General features: G+C 43.8%; 1 protein-coding gene across 4 annotated transcripts in view; it reads left to right on the forward strand.

Annotated features, from left to right (window-relative positions):
- LOC143299763 (haloacid dehalogenase-like hydrolase domain-containing 5) overlaps positions 1-16344 on the forward strand; it is a 31345-nt gene extending 15001 nt beyond the window's left edge. Inside the window, exons 1-8 of one of the 4 annotated variants that reach the window (XM_076613163.1) lie at positions 1560-1593; positions 2192-2232; positions 6540-6734; positions 11271-11383; positions 11973-12063; positions 13064-13287; positions 13972-14160; positions 15126-16344. In XM_076613163.1, coding sequence (XP_076469278.1) covers positions 1575-1593; positions 2192-2232; positions 6540-6734; positions 11271-11383; positions 11973-12063; positions 13064-13287; positions 13972-14160; positions 15126-15534 — 1281 coding nt within the window. In that variant the 5' untranslated portion in view covers positions 1560-1574 and the 3' untranslated portion in view covers positions 15535-16344. Of the gene's footprint in view, positions 1-1559; positions 1594-2191; positions 2233-4495; positions 4756-6539; positions 6735-11270; positions 11384-11972; positions 12064-13063; positions 13288-13971; positions 14161-15125 lie in introns of those variants that run through there. The other 3 variants (XM_076613162.1, XM_076613161.1, XM_076613164.1) reach the window with 3 other exon arrangements.
- Positions 16345-23717: the final 7373 nt, after the last annotated feature.

The raw sequence follows: 23717 nt of genomic DNA on the forward strand, positions 1-23717 counted from the left end.
TATTTTTATCCGTATGCGGCTGTTTCTGCCTCTGCCTGTCTCATCCACCTCTCTCTCTCTCATGATCAATGTGTGTACGCGCGCGCGGGGGCGAGGTTATGTGTGTGTCTGGTTGCCAGTGTCCTTTAACCGATATATATATATATATGTGTGTGTGTGTGTGTGTGTGTGTGTGTGTGTACATGTATAGAGAGATAGAAAGATATACACATTCGTTGAGCGGATGTAAATATGTACTCATTTAATGATAACGGTAGTGATGATTATGATGATGATGTTATATGATAATGATAACAATAATAATGATAAGTAATCATAATGATAATACGTTTTATTAGGCCTGCTGTTAACTGGTTTATTGTTAGCTTGTTTTTAGGCTATCTCTGTCAAATAGGGGGAGCACACGAAAACACACACACAAAGAAATATTCGTCCTTCGCAACAAGTGCAATCGCAGCCAATCAGAAAGTGCCTTGTTCTCTGATAAGGTTTGGAACGCAGTCACGGGACGGGACCTGCGCGTGGGAAGCAAAACATGATTGGCTTATATTTTTTTTCTCCGTCATGTTATAATCAGCTGTTTATTTTTTTAAATATGCAGTTGACGATTTTTCAAACGCTTCTTTTCTGTACTGACTTGTTTAAAATTCACGACCATTTCTTTTTCTTTTCATAAAGATAAAGACCTGTCTTCCGTCACTGGGTGAAAAGGGGGCAAAATGCGTGCCCTGAAAAAAGGTCGGTTAAATGACAAGATTTTAAAACATTATTTTTAGGGAGTAGACTGTATTACATTATGACTTTGTTGTTGCAAGCAAGGTCAACACACAAATAGCATGTCTCGACATGAACTCACATCAATGGGCGTTCCTTGCTTCACATATACATCATGCCCTTTTCGCGGCAGAGGGGAACACAGGCCACCGTATATGTATATCTGCATGAACATTATTCATCTGAATAATACTTACTTGCGCGCAAGTACATTTACATGCCCATACGTTGTACTCGCGCACAAACATGCATGCGTATGCGCATATTCAGACACACACAAAAGCCCGCACGCACACAAGCACGTGCACACACACACACACACACACACACACACACACACACACACACACACACACACACCACGCCACCCTATACAGGTACATTTAAAATATATACATGTCTGTCACCTTGGCTGACATAGGCTATCAGTGACACACATTAATTCCAATTCACGGTGATGGCTGGGCGTGTGACTTCACCTTCAAGGCTGCGGGAAAGTCGGCCGGTCAGCTGAGAGCAGCGTGTGCGTGTTTATGTCGTCAGCTGTTCCCGGGCAGAGGGGTGGAGGGGAGGGGGTGGTGGTGTTACACTATCTGTGACATGGATTACACCTGTATCGTCAGCACCGTGTGGCTTCCTTCGTCACCTGCCCGTGTGTTGTGTGTGTGTGTGTGTGTGTGTGTTGTGGTGTGGTGTGGTGTGGTGTGTGTGTGTGTGTGTGTGAGAGATAAACCTTTAACATTGGCATTTTCTCAGCAGTTACAAGCGGCAGAGAAACCCAACCTTTTGAGCATTACACCATGAAGATTCTGCTCCTAGGTGAAAGTCGTAGATCTCCCTTTAAAAGTTTCAGCAATGATTTCGTCATTTGAATCTTCAATATTTTCTCAGGGGGAGGGAGTTATAAGTTCTACCTATTACTTTCTGCACTGGTAAACATCACTATGTGAAGTGTTCTTTTCCTGCATCAACATCATAGGAATCGAAACAGACCCTTTCAAAATCAGATTAAATCCAGAGGTGATATGTTGATTACGATCTAAAGTTGTACGAAAAATTATTCAAGCAAGCAAAATTGCAGATGGGATGCAATGATTACATGACGTTAGAGTGGGAAAAAATGTTACACTAATAATATCAAATTCAAAAACAAAGAAACAAATAAATGAATGAATTAACTTTCATATTACGAAATTAGGTCACACCTTCTGTTCCTTCTTTGTTAACCTAGCTGACAAACCCAGAGAAAACAAGACTAAATACATGTTGAATATGGACTGGGCCTACATTTATTTCGAATATTATACTATAGTGTGTTTTACTATTCTCTGATTACATTTAATGTGAATTGTATCGTTATGTCGTTCAGTTGCGTATTCTGTTGCTTTTCCCAAAAGGATCCAATGTTCTGTTGCAGACAACGAGAATGTGCCCATGGGAGAGGAAGCCAGCAGCGAGGTACTGATCGAAAGGCGTGCAGTCTTGTCGCCTTACACATGTGTCACACTGTTTTCTGTGTTGTCTCCACCAAAATACATGATAACAATGACACACTGTCCATACTTCTATAGTAGTCTCAATTTAACGTCTTTCCTGATATTAGATGGAGAGGTGGTGGTGGTTCATTTCATTCTGACCTATACTTTTCCTGTCTCACAAAATTGGTTGTGATGTGGCCATTGTTACAGCTTCCCTCCTCAAAATCCTCACGGTCCTGCACACACTCAGACTGGCCTTGTATTTGTGTTGCTTTGTGTGTGTGTGTGTGTGTGTGTGTGTGTGTGTGTGTCTATCATTGTGGAATAAAACGACACAAGAGATGTTTTGTTTAATAAAAACACACACATACTGTGCACTGTCCAGAAAAAAGACAACATGCACAGTCGATCGTTTCTAAAAAAAATGTCAGCCAATGAATTGGTGGATTATCATGTCTGACTATGGCTGACATGGAGTGGACGGATTTCTCGGCTAACTGCTGTTTGATTGATTGACTAATTGATTGATTGATTGATTAATGATTTGATTGATTGATTGATTGCATAATTACATATGGATGGATGGGTGTAACTGGTTGATTAGTTGACTGAACGATGACCTGGCTGACCCAGTCATTGCTTGGAGTTCTATAAAGCATGCCGGCACCGTGACAGAAACTGTTAGACGTTGGACTTGTGATCACCAGCCCACCAGTGACCGGCGTTCGGGGCCCTGTTTCGGCATGGTGGTGTGTGTCACATCTCATGACAAACCCAGGTGTGTGTGTGTCTTACCCCCTCCTTGTTCTCCCACCCCATTCTGCTGGAGAGCGGTGTGAGTTGTGCGGACTGCACGGCAATCATGTATCTCAGTTCAGGCTGTCACTGAACTGAGATCAACCTTTTCTGAGCTGGTCAGTCAGTGACACGATCTTAGCTTTTCACCCGCGACTGGCAAAGGAGGCAGTCGTGTCTGCCTTGCACTCTTCAGAGTTGTTTGCCCGGTTTTGCATTCGAGAGTGGGGATAGTTTTTCCGCCGAGTGTTTGGTGTTCTCGGTGTTCTCGGTGTTCTGTGTTCTATGTCTTTCAGCGTCTGGGTGGCAGCGGAGATTAGAAAAGAGAGATAAACCACTTGCAGAAATTGCTGAAGCCAGGCAGCCTGCGCCGCGGCACGCATTCATTATTCATGAGCTGCCTTTGCCCCGCCCAAACGAAAGGAAAGCGTCAGTCGAACGCAGTCTCCCGAGTGATTTTATAATTTGGATTACACCTTTTTACCCTTTTCTGTTTGCTTCATCCCACGCAGATGTCAAACTCAATTTTGTTGTGAATAACATTCCTAAATATTTATATGTATTGATTACTTTTATTTCCCTATCACCACAGCACCATTTTTCACAAGTCGAAAGATGACCTCCATTGCGGAAAACTATAATATTGGTCTTAACGAGATTCACTGTTTGTTGTAGTCTGTTTCTTGCTTAAGGGCATTTAATTGATTTTGTAACCCTATGGGTGTGTCAGACAAGAGAACAACATCATCAGCAAATAGCATTAAGAGCAAATCTGTTGCGCCAGGTATCATTTGTATTCCATGTCTCCCCTTCTTTGATAACTCCACTGCCAATTCACCAATGAAAAAGGAAAACAGCTGTGTGCTTGGCATACAACCTTGTTTAACCCCTCTTGGACACTGAAAAAAGTCTGAATAAATACCTTTGTCACGAACACATACAAGTACAGAATCGTAGATGCTTTTAACAGCCATGTAAAACTCCCGAGAGAGAGAGACAGAGACTTAGAGAGAGATAGAGCACAATACAACGGTCTGCTCGGGCAACATGAAGCGTCCGTATATATATGAATTATATATATATATGATTATGTACATATAGATAGATTTAGATTTACATACTGATAGATCTATATGAAATTATGTATGTATTCATGTATGTATGTATAGACAGATGTTAGAAGAGAGACAGAGCTGAATATGTGTTTTATGTTTTGATATATATATTTTGTTGTTGTTGAAGAAATGGTGATGTAAACCAGAAAGTGTGAAGAAAAAGTAGCGTTACGAAAACGCAGTTCAATAATTTATAACTGTCTCTCTCATGTGCAACATTGCGCTGGGGGAGGGGGGGGGAGTTGGTGGTGGGGGGAGCTGCTTTATTTTCTTTTTATATTATCTACATTCAAGCAGATGCAAACGTGCTAAAAACCAAAGCAAAAATGAATCGGTTTTCATTGTATACAGCGAATCTTACTACACGTGGGAAATTCCAGGCGTAACTTAACTTTCGCTTTACTGCAGCTGAACCGTCGAACCGACCAGTTTCCTTCAGCAGGTGGGGAAGGAGAGGGTGATTTACCCCCACCCTTCCGCACTGCGTGTGTGCCCCAAAACGGCTTCAGCACTGTTATAGACAGTAAGAAGGGGCCTGCCGCGAGTGGTTTATCTCTCTTTTCTAATCTCCGGTGGCAGTACCCGCCTGGAAGGTAAGACGAGACTGTATAGACAGTTCAGCCATTTCGTTTCCGTCCTTGTGTGTTTGTAGAGTAATTTTGTCAGTTCGTCGTGTGTTCATGTCCGTGAATAAGAGAATGGGGGAGGGATGATATTTAAGTAAATACAATATTTTTGCTCTTTTATGTGCATGTGTTGGATGTGTATGCATTTTAAACATAAATTTTATTTGAATGTTATGATATGGTTATTCATGCGTATTGAAGGGGTTCGACCTTAAAATCTCGACATGTTCAGTTTTCCTTATGAACGCCCTCAGTGATTGATGAGCATTATATATATATATATATGTGTGTGTGTGTGTGTGTGTGTGTGTGTGTGTGTGTGTGTTAAAGTCGCATTTTATGTGATACATGAGCTAGAATATTCCGAATTACCCCCTTATCCTTTTCTGGTATATCTTGACTTTTGGGTGTGGCTTCGTTGTCAGCCTTTTAAACTTAATTGATTTAGCATAAAACCTTTATATGTCATTTCCTTCCGAAATAGCTCAGCTGGTTGAGGTTGAAATGTTCTATGGCCTATGTGTTGAACAGAGAGGGGTTGAACGGAAATTTTGTAAGATTTGTTTTTCTTTTCTTTAGTGGATTCTGTGCTCAGTACACTTATATTGTTTAATTGGGAGGGTCCAAAAGTGAATCCTGCCAGTGGATAATAGGATTTATTCAGTGCTTTCAGCGTTCCCACTTCCCGTGTCTTCCACTAACTTCCCTGTCCATCCACTGACTTCCCTACCCTTCCACTGACCATTACTGTCTTCCCTGGAATTCCACTGCCAGCCTTTGACTTCCATGGTCTTGGCCTCCGTTGGCTGCTGCCGCCTGCCGCTGCTTTCCGTCGCCAGCGTTCTCTGGCCTGGTGCTCGGCTGTCTCGGTGCTCATCGTCGTCGTAGTCACTGTTCTTCGTCGTCGTCGTCACTTTCTGTTCTTCGCCGTCGTCGTCACTACATCGTCGTCACAACTTCATCATCGTCGTCACTACTTCAGCATCGTCGCAACCTCCTTACCTTTATCATCAACGTTGTACTTGTTTCAGTGTCACCGTCAACACATATTCACACACTCACACACACACTCATGTGCTAAATCGTTTATTTTCCTTCCAGAAGTGAATTTATTCACTCATGAGCCCATTGCCCTTCACTTGAAGGATTGTGATTATATCCACGTTTTGTGCCATTCCATTCTCTTTAGTTAATTTGCTGGATAACTTGTCTTTGTAGTAGTGTGCTTTGTTGTTTTCCGTCGTCCATTAAACCCTCTGTATTGTCTGCTCCATGTGCTGAATAAATCTATATTGAACTCTTGTCCTGTTATAGTCTGTGTTTGTGTTGTCGGGGTGCTAGTGCTGGGTTGGGTGGGGGTTACTAGTCCGGTCTCATATAGAACGTGACAGTGTGTCCTTGGGAAAGGCACTTCTCTCTGATTTCCCCCACTTCACAAAGCTGTGAATAGGTACCGGACCACGGCTGGGGAAGGTTAAAATGGCGGAAGGAAAGGACTGGGCCCCGCCTTCCTATGCCGGGCCCTAGACACAGTGGATGTGAATTGCCCCTGTGGCCGTGAAAGGCAGGGACCTGTAACCTTTAACCTGTATAACGAATCGGCGGACTAAGGGACTGGGTAAGGGGCTGAGTGAGGGACTGACTAGCAGACTGACGGACTGACCGAGGGACCGATTGACGGATTAAGTGACGGAGTGACTGAGGGACTGACTGAGGGGCTGACAAAGCGCTGTCCGTGTCGCCGTTTCCAGCCGGGGTTCGGCATCCTGTTTGACGTGGACGGGGTGCTGGCCCGGGGCAGTCAGCCCCTTGACGCCGCCCAGCGCGCCATGAACCGCCTCAAGGACCTCAGCGGTCGGCTCAGGGTCCCCTGCGCCTTCGTCACCAACGCCTGCAACCGTTCCCACGACAAGGCGCGTCAGATCGGCAGCTGGTTCAACCTGGAGGTGGGTGCCGCTGTCGTCATTATCACTATTTATATTACTGTTGGTGGTGTTATCGTTGTGGTGGTTATTTCTGTTGCTGCTGCTGCTGCTGCTGCTGCTGATGATGATGATACTTATATAGCGCCTATATTCCGTCAGGGACCAAACTAAAAGCCCTTTACAAACACGGAGTCGTTTGCACAACAGGCTGCCTACCTGGGTAGAGCCGAGTGAAGGCATCTTTAGATGCTCATCATTCGTTTCCTGTGTCAATCATGTGTTCACACACACACACACACGCGCGCGCGCGCGCAAACACACACGCACGCACACATGCGCGCACACACACACACACACACACACACACGTTTCAAGTCTCGTTCTCATGTCAATGACACTTTTTGAGGCTTTGCACCCGCGGCCATCTTGGAGGAAGGTCGTGCCTATTTTGGTTTGGGGCTTTTTGCCTAGTTGGTGTGAGGGTTGTTTTCCTCTGGGTGACCAAGTTCCTATGCTCTGTGTGCTCCAGCTAGGAGGGTAGGAGTACCCTGCTGGACAAGTGTCGTCTGTATTATTTCCAGCGTTAGGGTAGTAGTACCCAGTTGACAGTTTGCAGCATCCCACTTCCTGTGCCATTTTTCCTTTGCCTGTGTTGGCCGGGTAGCGTTGTTGCTCCTGTCATATTTAGCTGCTGTCTTCCTGCTGGCCTCTTCTCATCACCGTCGTCGTCGATTTTCGTACACCAAGTTTCGTCGTCTTCATCTTTCTTCAGTCTTCGCCGTCCAGGTCATAGTTTTTTTGTTTTTGTTGTTGTTGTTGTTGTGGTCTTTTTGTTGTTTTTTCCAGTTGTTTTCCCCAAGACATGTTAGATACTGACGGAACCAAGCTTAAGACAAACGAAGAAAAAGGATCCGCCGTCCTCAAACGTTTCATACAACAGAGTGATCAAAGAAACTTAGATGAAAAAAAGAAATATGTTGAGGAGTTAAACCAAACCCTTATGCAGACTGGACCCGATGATGACTTGACAATAGATGATCTAAACGAAGCAATAGCTAAATGCAAGAAAGAATCGGCTCCTGGCCCAGATAAATTTCGCTACTCGGATATCAAGGAGCTATCGGAAGAAGACAGAAACAAACTTTTCAATCTGTATCAAAACAGTTTCCACAATGGACATGTGCCGGAGGACTGGACACAGCTTCTTAAAACCCATACCAAAACCAGGAAAGGACCATCGTCAGGTAAGCGGCTACCGAATCCTAACCATGCAAAGCATTGCTGGAAAGCTCATGGAACGCATGATAGCCAGGAAACTTGCAAGGGATCTTGAACACAGGCACATTCTCCCTTCAAATCAAGGTGGTTACAGAACAGGCAAGTCCACATGGGAAAATGCAGCTGCTTTTGCATATGAGGTATATGAAGGATTTCAAAGAAAAGAAGAAACACTAGCAGTAGCAATCGACCTTGAAGATGCCTACAATAAAGTCCAGTTTGAGCACCTCATGGAGCTGCTACTAAGGTATGGAGTAAGTTTGACACTGACAAGATGGATAGCAGCAGTGCTTCAGGAAAGAACCGTCGTCCTACGCCTCGGAGACTGGATGTCTGCACCTTCTAAACTATCCATGGGACTGCCACAAGGGTCTCCGCTCTCTCCTGTCCTCTACAACGTCTACACGAAGGGCCTTGCAGACTTAAACAACAATGGAATAGTTCGGGTGCTTACTCTTGCGGATGATGGTCTGGTCTTCAAAACTTCGAAAGATGCTCAGGAAAGAACTAAAGCCGTCCAGAAACAACTAAACAATATTGCTCAATGGTGCAGACACAGGATCTTCCATCAATCCAGCGAAAGCCCAAACGTTGCTGTGCACCCTCTACAACAGAACCGCGAGCAAATCACCACCACCTGTGTCATTCGACGGGATTCAGATCGAGAAAACCGAATGCCTACGCTACCTAGGAATACAGTTCGACAGGATGCTGACCTTCAGAAAACATGCGAAAAATATTGTTCTTAAATGCAAAAAGAGCCTTTCAGTCTTAAAAGCAATGGCAACCAAAGGTATTGAACAGCGCCACCTCTTCCTGCTATACCAATCACTCGTCCTCAGTGTGATCGACTACGGACCATCTCAAAGCAACCTCCTAAAATTAGAAAGAGTTCCAAATGAAGCTATGAGGCTGATCCTTGGAACAACAAAAGACACGCCCACGGAAACCATGTGATACCTGCTTGACCTTCCTTCAGTGCAGGCCAGAAACAAGTTAGAACAGGTTAAGACCTACTTCAAAGCATTAAAAAAACAACAACCTCAAAACCCACTGCATGACGCAGTCAAAGAACCAAAAGGCAGCCGTCTAGGACGAGGAAGATCATGGATGGGGCAAGCAGAAGACAATCCAGCTAGTATGCCGACTACAAGACCTGAAAGAAACAAAAGAATGGGAGAAAAACCCCGAAAACCTCAACCATATGTTCAACACAGCCTTTTCACCCACTCTCGGAAGACATTGTCGGGAATGGCCAGAGGGCAAAACTGATGCGGAAGTGAAGCTACTCATAGAAGAAAACAGTAAAGAAGAGGACATCATGTACACAGATGGCTCAGTCACCAAAGACCATTCCGGTTGGGGATTCACTGCGAAACAAAATGGAAAAACAATTAGAGAAGAGAATGCTGCCTACAAAGTCACAACATCCAGCCTAACGATGGAAGTTGAAGCTGTGACACATGCCCTCCAGTGGCTGTTGTCTATCCATATGCCTGGAAACCAACATGCCATGATTCTAACCGACTCAGTAAACCTCATACAGAAAATTAAAACTGGAATGGGAAGCCCAGAGTGGCATAAGGCAATGCGCAACTTTCAGATCAATTGTATGTGTGTGTTTGTGTGTATGTGTGTGTATGTGTGGGTCTGTGTGTTTGTGTGCGTATGTGCATGCGCGAGGGTGTAAGTGTACACAAGTGTCAGGAGAGTTCTGTACACGTGCGTGTGTGTGTGTGGGGGGGGGGGGGGGGGGGGGGGGGGGGTGGAGGATGAGGTCTGTGTGTGTATGCATGCCTACACTGTGGGAGCAACGGAATATTGGAACGTGCGGGTGTGCATATATATATATATCTTCGTATATATGTGTGGGGGTTTGGGGGTGGGGGATATGGGCGTATGTGTGTGTGCTTGTACAAGTAAGTGTGCCTGTGTGTGTGTGCCGTGGAAGCTGCGATACGTAGCCCAGAAATGAGTGTGTAGAGGGGTGGGGGTGGGGGTGCAGGGTAGTGTGTGTGTGTGTGTGTTGGGGTTGTGTACGTTTGTGTATTTGACTGTGCTTTCATATCTGTGAAAGTGCATGTTTGGTGCATATCTGTTATGCATATGTGTGTGAATGTGTGTCTGCATTTTTTACATTCATTTGTTTATCATTGTTGTCTTTTATTTATTTATTTATCTTATTATTATTATCATTATTATTATTATTTATTCATTTATATATTTTATTTTATTTTATTTTTAAATTATATTATTATTTAGTGTTATATATATATATATATATATATATATATATATATATATATATATATATATATATTGTACGCTTATAGTTGACTTCAAGGTTTTGCGCCTTATACATATTATTATTAGTAGTAGTAGCTTTTTTTTTCTCTAGGCCTGACTAAGCGCGTTGGGTTACGCTGCTGGTCAGGCATCTGCTTGGCAGATGTGGTGTAGCGTATATGGATTTGTCCGAACGCAGTGATGCCTCCACTGAAACTGTTGTGTTTTTTTTCTCTCTTTTCTTGTATTCTTGAGTTGTTGTTTTTTTTTCTATATCAAATATCCTAAGTGTTCACATAAACATTCTCCAAACCGGTTGCCGCTGGACGGCCGTGTCTTCAAGTTTTGTTTTTCTGTGTTTATTTATTTCTCATTGTTTTTGTGTATCGATCATTGCAGCTGGAAATTGCGGGGTTTTTTTTTTGTTTTTTTTGTTTTGTTATTGTTTTGTTTTCGTTTTTTGGTCAAATTCTGTATGTTTGAATAAATGTATGTGAACTTTGAATTATTTAAGTCTGTATTTGTGTTGTCTGGGTTGGGTGGGGGTTACCTGTCCGCTGTCTTATAGAGTGTGACAGTAGTATTGGTAATGGTTGGGGGGACAGCAGCAGAAATTAATAGCAAATTCATGGAACAGTAACATCAGCAGCAGCAGTTGTTGTTGATGTTCCTTCAGGTGCTTTGTTATGTTTGCTGCTGTTGTTGGTTTTGATGATGATGGTGACGGTGATGATGATGATAATGTTAGCAGCAGCAGCAACTATGTGTGTGCATCTAAGCTGTACACACAACACGCTTTTCTGTACTTTATCGGAGTTAAGTATCGGTAGCTGTGCATTCGATCAAGATACACACGTAGGGTGTGCTGTACCTCTTGTATACCTTATGAAGGCGTACATGCGTGTGTGTGGTGGGTGTGTGTGTGTGTGGGGGGGGTGGGGGTGGGGGGGGGGGGGGGGGCGTGGGGGATGCGTGTGTGTGTGTGTTTGGCAGGTGTCCTCTGACCAGGTGATCCACGCCCCCACGCCGGCCAAACTGCTGAAGGACCTGCACGACAAACACACGCTTGTCATTGGTCAAGAGCACAGGCTGGACATTGCTAAAGAGTATCCTTCACTTCCTGTCTGCACATGGGGGGAGGGGAGGAAGAAAGGGTGGAGAGACAAAGAGGGAGAGAGAGGGGAAGGACAAGGAGATGGCGGAGGAGGAGGAGGAGGGTGGCTGGGCAGAACGACTGAAAAGGTGGAAGACGGGAGAGGACGGGGAGAGAGGTGTGGGGTGCGGGGGAGAAAAGACAGAGGGGAGGGGGAAGGACCGAGGATGGATGGGAGGGGGGACAGCGGGGAGAAGGAAGGAGACGGAGGGGGTGTGGGGAATGAAGGAGATGGGGGGGGGGGGGGGGGCGGGGCACGGAGGAGACAGGGAGTAGACAACAGCAGGTGAGACAAGAATCTTTGATTGGGAAGAGAGACGTAGAGAAAACACACACACACACACACACACACACATACTCGTCTAATATCACTTCAAGTGGAAAGACGTGTTAAACTGAAGACAACGCACACACACACACACACACACACACACACACACACACACACACACAGAGCATATATATATATAGAGAGAGAGAGACAGAGAGAGGTAATGATGTCAGTGGTTGCCCAGTAAGCCATGCTCCTTGACGGTCCCCAGCCTGGGGTTCCACAACCTGTGCACTATAGAGGACGTGCAGGAGGCCTACCCTCTGCTGGACATGGTGGACCACAGAAACAGGGTCAGAGTGGTCAGTGCTCTTCTCTATTCGTCATTTGGGACTCCAGTCATCATCAGTAATCACCTGTTCATCTGCATGACATCTTCACCCAGTCCTCACGCACCTGACATTATCAAATCGAGGTCCCCTGTGCAGCACACACTTGGCGCAATGATAAAGAACCCATGACAATGTGTTGTCCTCTTTCAAATTCCGTAAAGGAAATCCATATATAGTTATATAGATATATAGATATATATATGAATGATTGTGTGTGTGTGTGTGCATGCATGCACTCAAAGCTTTACTAAGCGCGTTGGGTTATGCCGCTAGCCAGGCAGCTGCGTAGTAGATGTGGTGCATGGTATAGATTTGCCCGAGCGCAGCGACGCTTCCTTACCTGCATGACATAATCTTCACCCAATCTTCACAAACATGACGTAATCTTCACTCAGTCTTCACAAACATGACGTAAGCTTCACTCAATCTTTACACATATGACGTAACCTTCACTCAATCTTCACACACATGACGTATGCTTCGCTCAGTCTTCACACACATGAATTAAGCTTCAACCAGTCTTCACACACATGACTTAAATTTAACCAGTTTTCACAAACATGACGTAACATTCATCCAGTCTACACACACATGACGTAACTCACCCAGTCTACACACACATGATACAATCTTCACTCAATCTTCACACACATGACGTAACCTTAACCCAGTCCTCACACACATGACGTAACCTTAACCCAGTTCTCACACACATGACGTAACATTAACCCGTTCTTCACACATGACGTAACCTTACCCAGTCCTCACACACATGACGTGACCTTAACCCAGTCTTTACACACATGACGTAACCTTAACCCAGTCCTCACACACATGACGTAACCTTAACCCAGTCTTCACACACATGACGTAACCTGAACTCAGTCCTTACACACAAGCTGTGATGTTACCCGGCACTGTTATTACCCGTGCTCAATGTTGATGTCAGTGTTGTGCCCCTGTCCGTCAGGCCCGCGGGGAGTACCGAGAGAATCCCGATTTCCCCCGGGTGGAGGTGGTGCTGCTGATCGGGGAACCCACCCACTGGGAGTCCAACCTGCAGCTGCTGCTGGACCTGCTGGTGACTGAGGGCAAACCCACCCAGGCCCCGCCTGACGTGCACACTGTGCCCCAGATCCACTTCATCGCCTGCAGCATGGACCTCGTCTTCATGGCGGAGGCCTGCATGCCCAGGTGGGGGACGGGAGGCTGGGTGTGCGTGTGTGAGTGTGTGAGTGTGTGTGTGTGGGTGTGTATGTGTCTGGGGAGTGGTGTGGTGTGGGTTTGTGTATTATAACACATTGTGGAATTCTGTTAAAAACGAAATTAACTAAAATAGACTGAAAGACAGATAATTCGTGCGTTCAGTTTGATAGATATTAGTCTGTGTACACACACACACACACACACACACACACACGAGAGAGAGAGACTAACACTAATGCAGAAATCATCCCACCACACCATCACCCATCACCACCACCCACACGATTGCAACACATTCATCCCCACACACACGCACCGCGGTCTCGCGCGCGAGCGCGCGCGCACACACACACACACACACACACACACACCACAGAAGTGACTGTATATCCAATTCTTGTCCAGTATCCCAGAACAAGACAATTGGTATTTCAAAAACTTGCTGACCAGTTTCCACCAAAATATAATTTCTTATTATTTTGTTCTCAGAAGATGTTTTGAATAACTATTTATCACTTGGAAAAACATTCTGAATGCCGAAGCACACTCAGTGACACAAACACACAGCCCCCGCCTCCCCTCCCCCACACACACAACCAACACATTCCCCCCCCCCCACCCCCCCACCCCCGCCTCCCACTAAAAGTTGAGAGCAGGACGTTGATTTGTCAGGTTTGGTCACGGGGCCTTCCTACTGTGTCTGGAGGCGCTGTACAAGAAGGTGACGGGTCACGACCTGCACTACACGTCGCTTGTGGGCAAGCCCTGTGAGATCACATACCGCTTTGCCGAGCATACCATCTGCCACATCGCCAAACGTATGGGCATCAGCAGACCCATCCGCCGTCTGTACTTCTTTGGGTGAGACCCGGGGCTCTGGCTCCCTCAGGTACTTGTGGGGGATGCCACTTCCCACATATGCTGCGCCACATCTGCTGTGAGAAAAAAGAAAACCCCGAGCAGATGTCTGACCTTGGCATTAACTCAAAGCACTGGTCAGGCCTTGACACGAAGCGACACGACACAGGAGGCTTACACTACGACGGGACATGAAAAGACAACAGTATGATGATATGACACTCGCAGACAGACACGATAATATGGTACGATACGACACGACGGTATGAGTCCAATATGAAATGTCATGATGCAGAACGACACCTTACAATTATTATGACACTACACGTGATATGACATGTGACGTCACACGGGACGATACAGTACGCTGCGACAGCGACATGGCCTGGCATGACACAGCACAACACTGTGCAGCACATCACACGACACCGTTCAGCACATCACACGACACAGAAGGATTCCATACCAACACGACACAACACGATTCGATATTACTTGCATGATATTGTATAATAGGGTACGATACGATGTATAAATGGCATGATCATACGACACAGTGCAAGTATGGTACGACATATGAGATGATACGACACGATACAACTATACGATTCGATGCAATATTATACAAGACAACGCAATACAGTAAATTACAATACGATAAATGTGTGTGCGTGATAGAAGCCTAACTGAACGACACAGGAACCAGATGACGAGCGCCTCAAATCAGCTATCAGTAGGCTGTACCCACTTAGGCAGCATGTTAGGCAAATGATTCTGTTTGTTGTAAGTGCTTAGGGTTGGGTTTGTGAATGAAGACAGGCATTACACAAGTATCAATAATAATGATGATAATGTATACACGCCGTGATCCAGTAGGACCAGGTGTCTTCACCGTTCAGGGGACGTGAAGGTTCAGTGCTGTGAGGACCAGACAGTGTTTGCCGCTAACACTTCCTGTGTGTCCACAGAGACAACCCCCACGTGGACATCATGGGCGCCAACCTGTACGACCGCTACATCAAACAGAACATCAACATAGCCAACAGCAACGACGACACCAGCAACAGCAGCGGCGACGACGCGGGCCGTACCTCCCCCTCCAGCCGGGACCCCCTATCTCCCCTGCCGTCCTCCCGCCTGATTCCCAGCAACCTGGAGCTGCACGACCAGACTGTGGAGCACTGCCTCAGCCTGCTGGTGGGCACGGGGGTCTACCAGCACGGAGCAGACCTGGAGCCCCGCGGGCCGGACGGCCAGGTGGTGTACCACGGACACAGGGACGTGGCGCACGAGCCAGACCTCACCCAGCCTCACAAGTACGTGCCGGACGTGCACCACGGCATCGACTACATCCTGCACAGAGAGGATATGATGTGAAGTCAGAAGAGGTCTGGGGGCCGTGAGACCTGCTCTGTGCTGTGAGGGTGTCAGGGCACTGGTTGATCCCTCCATCCATCCCTCCCTCCATCCATCCATCATTGCATGTAGAGCTCATCTTCATCACGGTCTGGTCCAGACATCAACTCCCTATCGGCAGAGAAGAGGGGTATTGTTTGGACGTTATCATTTTGGGGGGTGGGTCGGAATCAGATGGTCGTGCGATTCGATGCTAAGACGTATGGTCAGAGTCGTTCATTAAGGTTCTGAGAACACAAATATCGTTATCTTTAAAAACATACAAATTTGTACTTATTTGTTTGGGTTTGATAATGATTATCTATTGTACATGTATTGACAGCTCAAAATGTAACGTGCAAGTCACAAGAACTTGAAATAATTGATCGCCGCTGTTGTCGGTGACTGAATCCGTCTGTTCATGTACTGTCATGTTTGTGGATGTGTGTAAACTTCGTTGATTGATTCTTTCCACTGGGAGCTTACTCTTTCTATTTTGTTAAAAGTTACTGAGTGTTTCTGTTGTGTTGTTTACTGTAACTATGTTTTTGAAATCATTTGTTTGCATGTTGTCTTTTTCAAATGGAGCAAAGGAAATTGTCTACTCCTATGTACTAAGAAATTATAAGAGCCACAACAGCTCAAACGTACTAGTTAACAAGTGCCAAAGGATTTGATTGATCATTTTATTTGTTCTGTTGGCGTGTTAAATTTGATATCGCCAATTCAAATTTGGTCAACATATTTGTGGGGTTTTTTCTTTTTCTTAAAAAAATAAAAATAAAAACAATTTTTACGGTATTCATTTTTCAAAATAATTGTGAGACTGCTTATGACCTCCCTGTCTTTTGGAAGACACGCTGTATGTGTGTGTGTGTGTGTGTGTGTGTGTGCGCGCGCGCGCGCGCGCGCGCGCCTGCGCATTCCAATGTGTGTATGCCAGTACGCGCATGTGCACGTGTTTGTTGATAATATTACGTGAGTATATGTGTGTGCAGTTATATACTGGCTACGTGCTCATGAACTGGGTCATCCTTGGTTAACATTCAATATTTTAAGAATTTGTTGTTGAAAGTGCCATCAGTCCCGTTACATAAATACAGACTCTTACAGATAAATTTCTGTAATAATAATATTACTGTTGTTATGATCAAGGTGATGAAGACTGAGAGTCTTATTAGTAGAGAGAGACTGAAACACTGAAATGTTTGTCTTTAGCTGTAAAGCTCTAGTGACATAGTACGTACAAATCAGAACAAAAATTGTGCAAAACGGATAAAATGGAACGGAAAGGAAAAAACAGAATAGAAGCAAAATAAGTTACTAAGGGATAAGCGACACTTTGGTGCTTTGTCATTTGCTTATAAAGTTCATGTGGCAAGGGGGGCTGTGCCTTTTCGTCTCCAATGTTTGGAGAGTACACAGGAAACAAAGTACATATAATTCATATAGTAATTATTTAAACATTTGACATCACACATCATTTCAATACGAACACATAACAAAGTACATATAAAACAATCATTTAAGCCTGTAACATCAAAACACATATCAATACGAGCACAACAAAAAAATACATTGTCGAAATTGACCGTCCAAATGTAACCCTTCCTTTTTGTCTATACTTCCCCCCTCCCCCTCCTAGAACACACACACACACACACACACACACACACACACACACAGATGTAGGTCTGAAAAAACGGGAACGAGTTTTCAAACGACTACAAAAAACTAATTTCAGTCTGGACAATATTTTGAAGAACAATATTATTTACACATAGTCCCCTCCCGCTTCCCCACATTCCACAAGCTAAATTACCGCATACATGTCTCACTCCGATCACCACTTGGAAAGAGAGAAGAGAGCGTTCCCACACATCCAGATTCACTTTTTTTTCCACTTCAAAACGTCCTAATTCGTTTACAAATGAAGAGACCCAAGCTTTTCGTTGTCTATAAATCATGATTGATATGTGTTTTGATGTTACAGGCTTTAATAATTATATTTTATATGTACTTTGTTGTGTGTTCGTATTGAAATGATCAGTATTCAAACGATTCTCCTGTGTCATGTCTTTTTTTCTTTTCTTTTTTTTAAATCTCTATGAAGTCCATGATATCTGCTTTGATGAGTGCCATTCCTTTTTTCAGTCAGCTTTGTTTGGATTACTGCCCTTTTCTGAATTTGTTTTTGATCATTTGAGTTTTCTTGTTTCCCTTCTCTTCACTACAGTGCTGTGTTTTAAAAAAAAAGAGTAAAAAGAAAAACAAGATTGCACTTTTTAAAGATCAGTCTCGTTATTAAACAATGAATGGAACAAAGTGAGTGTGTGTGTGAGAGAGAGAGAAAGCAAACTCACCAAAGACATCACACACATTACATATACGCTGCACGTGCAAAGACTGACTCGGACACGTGTACGCACTAACACAGACCCACATGAACGCTGAAGTTTCTCTCTTGAGTCAGCACCACAATACACAGATCAGCGCACACACACACCACAGTTTGGTTTGACCGGGTCGCAATTTCTCTTTCACTTGCCAGCAGCAAGCACAGGACCAAAACGAAAGTCAGTGAGCACAGCACACTCAAAACAGACACACGTGGCCAGGGAGTGAGCTGCACGGGTTGCACGTGACACTTCAGCCACCTTGATTGTCCAGCTGGTGAACCATTTCTCTTTTCCTTGTGTGATGGAGAGCACACACGTGTGTCTGACTTTGAGGAATAGGGGCGTTTGGCAAATTCACGCATGTATGTTATATTGATGGTTTATGCAAGCGTTGCATTTGGGCATGAGGGGTTTTTGTTTCGTTTGGAGGGTTGGTCGATCTATCCGTAATTAGCCAGCTTACATATCGTTGGGGGTCAAGCTGCACAGCTCTGCACAGTAGCCCGTGGTTCACAGGTTAGTATTTTTCAGTCTCAAGTGGTTATAGTTGTGACAGGCCGACCGCTCGCATTTGATCTGCTGCAAGCACACACAGGTCTGCACATCTGTTGACATGGGAGATCACCACCCCAAAACGGGAGCGTAAAATCTTAATCCTTGAATAAAAAACGTTTTGAGTTCTGAGCTCTCTCTCTCTCTCTCGGATTATGTTAAGCTACAAAAAAACAACAACAAACAAACAACCCCCCACCCCACCCACCCCCCAAAAAAACAAACAAAAAAACCACACCAAAAAACCGAGCGTATGAAGGGGGTCAGCCCGATACTCCCCCGTGTCGATACTAAGAAAGATTAGAAAAAATAAGAAATTGCGTCCATGACCCTGACCTGTTCCGGTCAATGATAAAATCAGTCAACCAGAAAGCAGTGATTTGTAATTAGCTCAGAACAGTGGCATAACCACTTTTCTAACGTCTTTAATGCAGCTGATAATAGTTCTGACCAGGAAGAAGTAATGACGGAAGAACAAATGGTAGATGTGGAGTAAAAAAACATCTATTCAATGACCCAATTTCAGAACAGGAAATCATTACAAAAATTTAAGAAACTGGAATCGGGCAAAAGTGTCGGCCCAAATTATGTTATCAGCCAAATGCTAAAAAATGCAAACAATAATGTTATGTAATTCCTAGTTACCCTATTCAACAAATTATTTGAAAGTAGAACATTTCCGTTGGACTGGGCAAAATCCATCTCTGTGCCTGTAGATAAAAAGGGAGACACTACAGGGGAGTAGCCTTGACGAGTGCAATTATTAAAGTGTATGATGGAGTCTCCCGTCGGATGAATAGACAGGCAGCCTTATCTGTCGGTGTGTGTCCTCATATGAGAGACGAGGCCGATTCTGGATGCGCAGCACTTCCCACAGGTGTTGCAAGGGAAAACGTCTCTGGAAGTTGAGCCCTGCTTCCTTCGCTCACGCTTCTCCTTAATGGCCAGCGTTCTCTTGTTTTCAAACGTCTTTATGCCACTACAGCACAGCATCCTCCAGCGAGAGTGGTCAAGGACATCAGTTTCCCAGGAAGCGATGTCTATGTCACAGGCTTTGAGGTTTGTCTTCAAGGTGTCCTTGAAGCGCTTGCGGGGTCTTCCAAGTTCGCGGTGGCCTTCCTTCAGCCGGCCATACAAGAGCATCTTCGGGATCCTGCTGTCTGTAATGCGGACAACGTGTCCTGTCCAGCGTAGCTGGCACTGGATCAGCAGGCTTTCGTTGCTGGGCAGGCCGCTCCTCTCTAGGACCTGGAGGTTGGAGACCCTGTCTTGCCACTTTATGCCCAGAATTCTTCGTAGGCATCTCTGATGAAACTGCTCAAGTTGTTGAATGTAACGGCGATACGTCGTCCATGTTTCGCAGCAGTACAACAAGGTGGTCAGCACAACAGCTCTGTAGGTTTTGATTTTGGTGCTGAGCCTGATGCCTTTGTTGTTCCACAGCCTGTTGTTGGGTCTGCCAAAGGCGGAGCTGGCCTTGGCGATGCGCAGCGCTACTTCTGCATCAAGGGCTCTGTTGCTGCACAGGGTGCTGCCCAGGTAGCAAAACTTGTCTCTGTTTCATCGATCTTGATTGCAGGTTGGGGGGAGGCACTGGCGTTCTGTGAGCTAGCTGGTTGGTACATGGACTAGGTCTTGCTGAGGCTGATGGTGAGTCCAAAGCGCCTGCAGGAGTTTGAGAACCTGTCTAGAATGAACTGCATGTGCAGCAAGCGCGCAGTCATCAGCGAAGAGGAACTCTCTCAACAGTGCCTCAAACACATTTTAAATCGCAGATTAAAAAAAAAGGGGGCAGAAATAGAAGAAAAAAAATATAAAGGAACAGGCGGGCTTTAGAACAGGTTATAGTACTGTTGACAATATATTCACTTTGTACGCTCTCGTTCAAAATCATCTTTTACGCAAAACTAAGCTATATGTAGCATTCGTAGACTTAAAAAAAGCATTTGATTATGTGAACAGAAACATCCTGTGAAGTACACTAAGAAAAAGCTGGGTACATGGAAAGTTTTACATGGCTGTTAAAAGCATATACGATTCTGTACTTCTAAGTGTTCGTGACAAAGGTATTTGCTACGACATTTTTCAATGTCCACGGTGGGTTAAACAAGTCTGTATGCTAAGCCCACAGCTGTTTTCCTTTTTCATCAATGAACTGGCAGTGGAGTTAACAAACAAGGGTAGACATGGAATACAAATGATACCTGGGGCAACAAAATTGTTCTTAATGCTATTTGCTGATGATGTTATTCTCTTGTCTGACACACCCATTGGGTTACAAAATCAATTAAATGTCCTTAAGCAAGAAACAGATAGACTACAATTAACAGTAAATCTCGATAAGACCAAGATTATAGTTTTCCGCAAATGAGCCCATCTTTCGACTCATGAAAAATGGTGTTATGGTGAAAAAGAAACAAAAGTAACCAATTCATATCGATATGTAGGAATGTTATTAACAACTAAATTGAGTTTGACGTCTGCGTGGGATGAAGCAAATAGAATACGGAAAAAAGGTGTTATTCAAATTATAAAATCACTCAGGAGACTACGGTCGACTGATGCACAGCTTTTCTGGACACTTTTCGACACACAAATTGAACCAGTCTTGAACTATGGAGCGGAAATATGGGGACTCACGACAAATAATCAAATGGAAAGAGTAGATACTTTTGCAGTGAAGCGCTTTCTTGGTGTCCCATTACAGTCAACAAACACTATAATGTATGGCGAAACTGGCAGGTACCCATTCCATATTTAATCAATTGTAAAATGCATAAAATATCGGCTCAAACTTACTAGACTGCCAGCATCACAATTATGTAGGCAAACATACGAGATGCTGCTGCTGCAAGAGGATAAGGGCACACAGAACTGGGTATTCCACATAAAGAAAACACTAAAGGAACATAGATTTGGTCTGGTTTGGATGTGCCAAGGAGTAGGGCACGACAGCGGTTTTGTATCTGAATTTAAAGATAGATTTATAGCATGTTACAAACAAAACTGGCACGGAGAAATAGAGAGCAATGATAGGTATAAATGGTTTTATTCGTTTAAAACAATATTTCAAACAGAGAAATATATGAAGATCGTAACAAACGAGTGGCATGAAATCTGCTTTACGAGGCTCAGATTGAGAGCACTTGGACTGAATGCCAACAGAAGATGGTTGGATTCAGACGTAGAAACATCCCCTTGCCCAATGTGTAGCGAAAGCCCAGAAGATGAAAACCATTTCATATTCAACTGCAAAAGATTCGAAGAACTGCGAAAAAACTGTACCCTTTTCAATACAGCTCCAGTGCAGAGAAAAGATTTTTTTCGGCATACTGATGACAGAAAATGAAGATATGATACTCTCATTAGCAAAATATGAATTCGAGGCAGTAAACATACGAAAAACGTCTACTATCGGTCCAAATACTCATTAATCAATTAAAAACTTAGTATGGGTTCTATGAGGGGAATAAAAGGCAAAGACAAAAAGGAAGGGTTACATATGGATGGTCAATTTCGACAATGTATTTTTATGATGTGTTCGTATTGATATGACGTGTTTCGGTGTCACAGGCTTAAATAATTATTGTATGTTTTATAATGTACTTTGTTATGTGTATTGATATGATGTGTGTCGACGTCACATGCTTAAATAACTTTTATACGGATTATATGCACAGCCAATGACATTAACTCACTCGGGACGTCAAGTTTTCTCCCTTGCTTTTCCCCACAGACGGCCCATTTGTAAGGGTTTGGAAAAAAAAAATTACAAAATACAGAGTAACAAAATGAAACTATCAGAACTGGTTTATTACGTGTTGAGCTATTACATAAAAAAAAAAAAAAAATCAAATTTCTCATCTTATTTTTACTGTTTTGCGATTTGTTGAAAATAATGCCAATTTTTCACCCCAAATCACCATACCCATGCTCACTTTCTACATTAAATTCACTTTCTTTTTCGTCATCATCCACCTCTTCAATGTCCGACTCTTCAGTTTGTAGCATTTCAAGTACTTCGGCAACACTAAAACGTTGCCGTCGCTGCCTTCTTTGCTCCACATTTTGAGAAGAGCCCGCTTTGCTAACAGGCTGGTACGCGAGCAGACGACCGGTCAGTGACTTTGTCAGCGTGTGTGCGAGACGGGCCACACATGGCAGGCTGGCCAATCATACCATTCGATTGTGGAGTGACCCAGAATAGCGCACTCTGCTTGGCTAATCACAAAATCACGTGTACAGCGCGTGATGGATTTTTGACTCACTTGTGTAAACAAAGTGAGTCTATGTTTTAACCCGGTGTTCGGTTGTCTGTCTGTGTGTGTGTGTGTGTGTGTGTGTGTGGTAAACTTTAACACTGACATTTTCACTGCAAATACTTTGTCAGTTGACGCCAAATTAGGCATAAAAATAGGAAAAATTCAGTTCTTTCCAGTCATCTTGTTTAAAACAATATTGCACCTCTGGGATGGGCACAAAATAAACAAGAGAGGCAAGGCCTTCAAGACTGACTTGTGATACACTGAAAAAAAAAATCCAAGCTTTTTATGTATTGAGTATAATTCAAAATGTAATGTTTAAGATGAGAAAGATCAGTTTAAAGAGAATTAAGTCCCCTAGCATAATTACAGAGTAATTTCCCTTTATTACTGTCTGCACCAAAACGTTTGCAAAATAAATAAAACTTCCATGCTTAGCAAAAGAAGTTCCTGTTTGAACAAAAAAATGATAATAATGACTGCTCTTGTTGTTGGGTCAGAATATCAGATCAAAGTGCCAAGTTTAGAGAACACAAAAAATATAAATATAACAGTAAATGCAGTCTGCATATAATTAGGCTTCATTTTCTTTCTTTTTTTGTGCCCATCCCAGAGGTGCAATATTGTTTTAAACAAGATGACTGGAAAGAACTGAATTTTTCCTATTTTTATGCCTAATTTGGTATCAACTGACAAAGTATTTGTAAAGAAAATGTCAATGTTAAAGTTTACCACAGACACACAGACACACACACACACACACGCAGACAACCGAACACCGGGTTAAAACATAGACTCACTTTGTTAACACAAGTGAGTCAAAAATGAAGCCTAATTATATGCAAACTGCATTTACTGTTATATTTTTATTTTTTGTATTCTCTAAACTTGGCACTTTGATCTGATATTCTGACCCAACAACAAGAGCAGTCATTATTATCATTTTTTGTTC

The sequence above is a fragment of the Babylonia areolata genome, chromosome 25, assembly GCF_041734735.1.
Source record: "Babylonia areolata isolate BAREFJ2019XMU chromosome 25, ASM4173473v1, whole genome shotgun sequence".
Taxonomy (NCBI): Eukaryota; Metazoa; Mollusca; class Gastropoda; order Neogastropoda; family Buccinidae; genus Babylonia; species Babylonia areolata.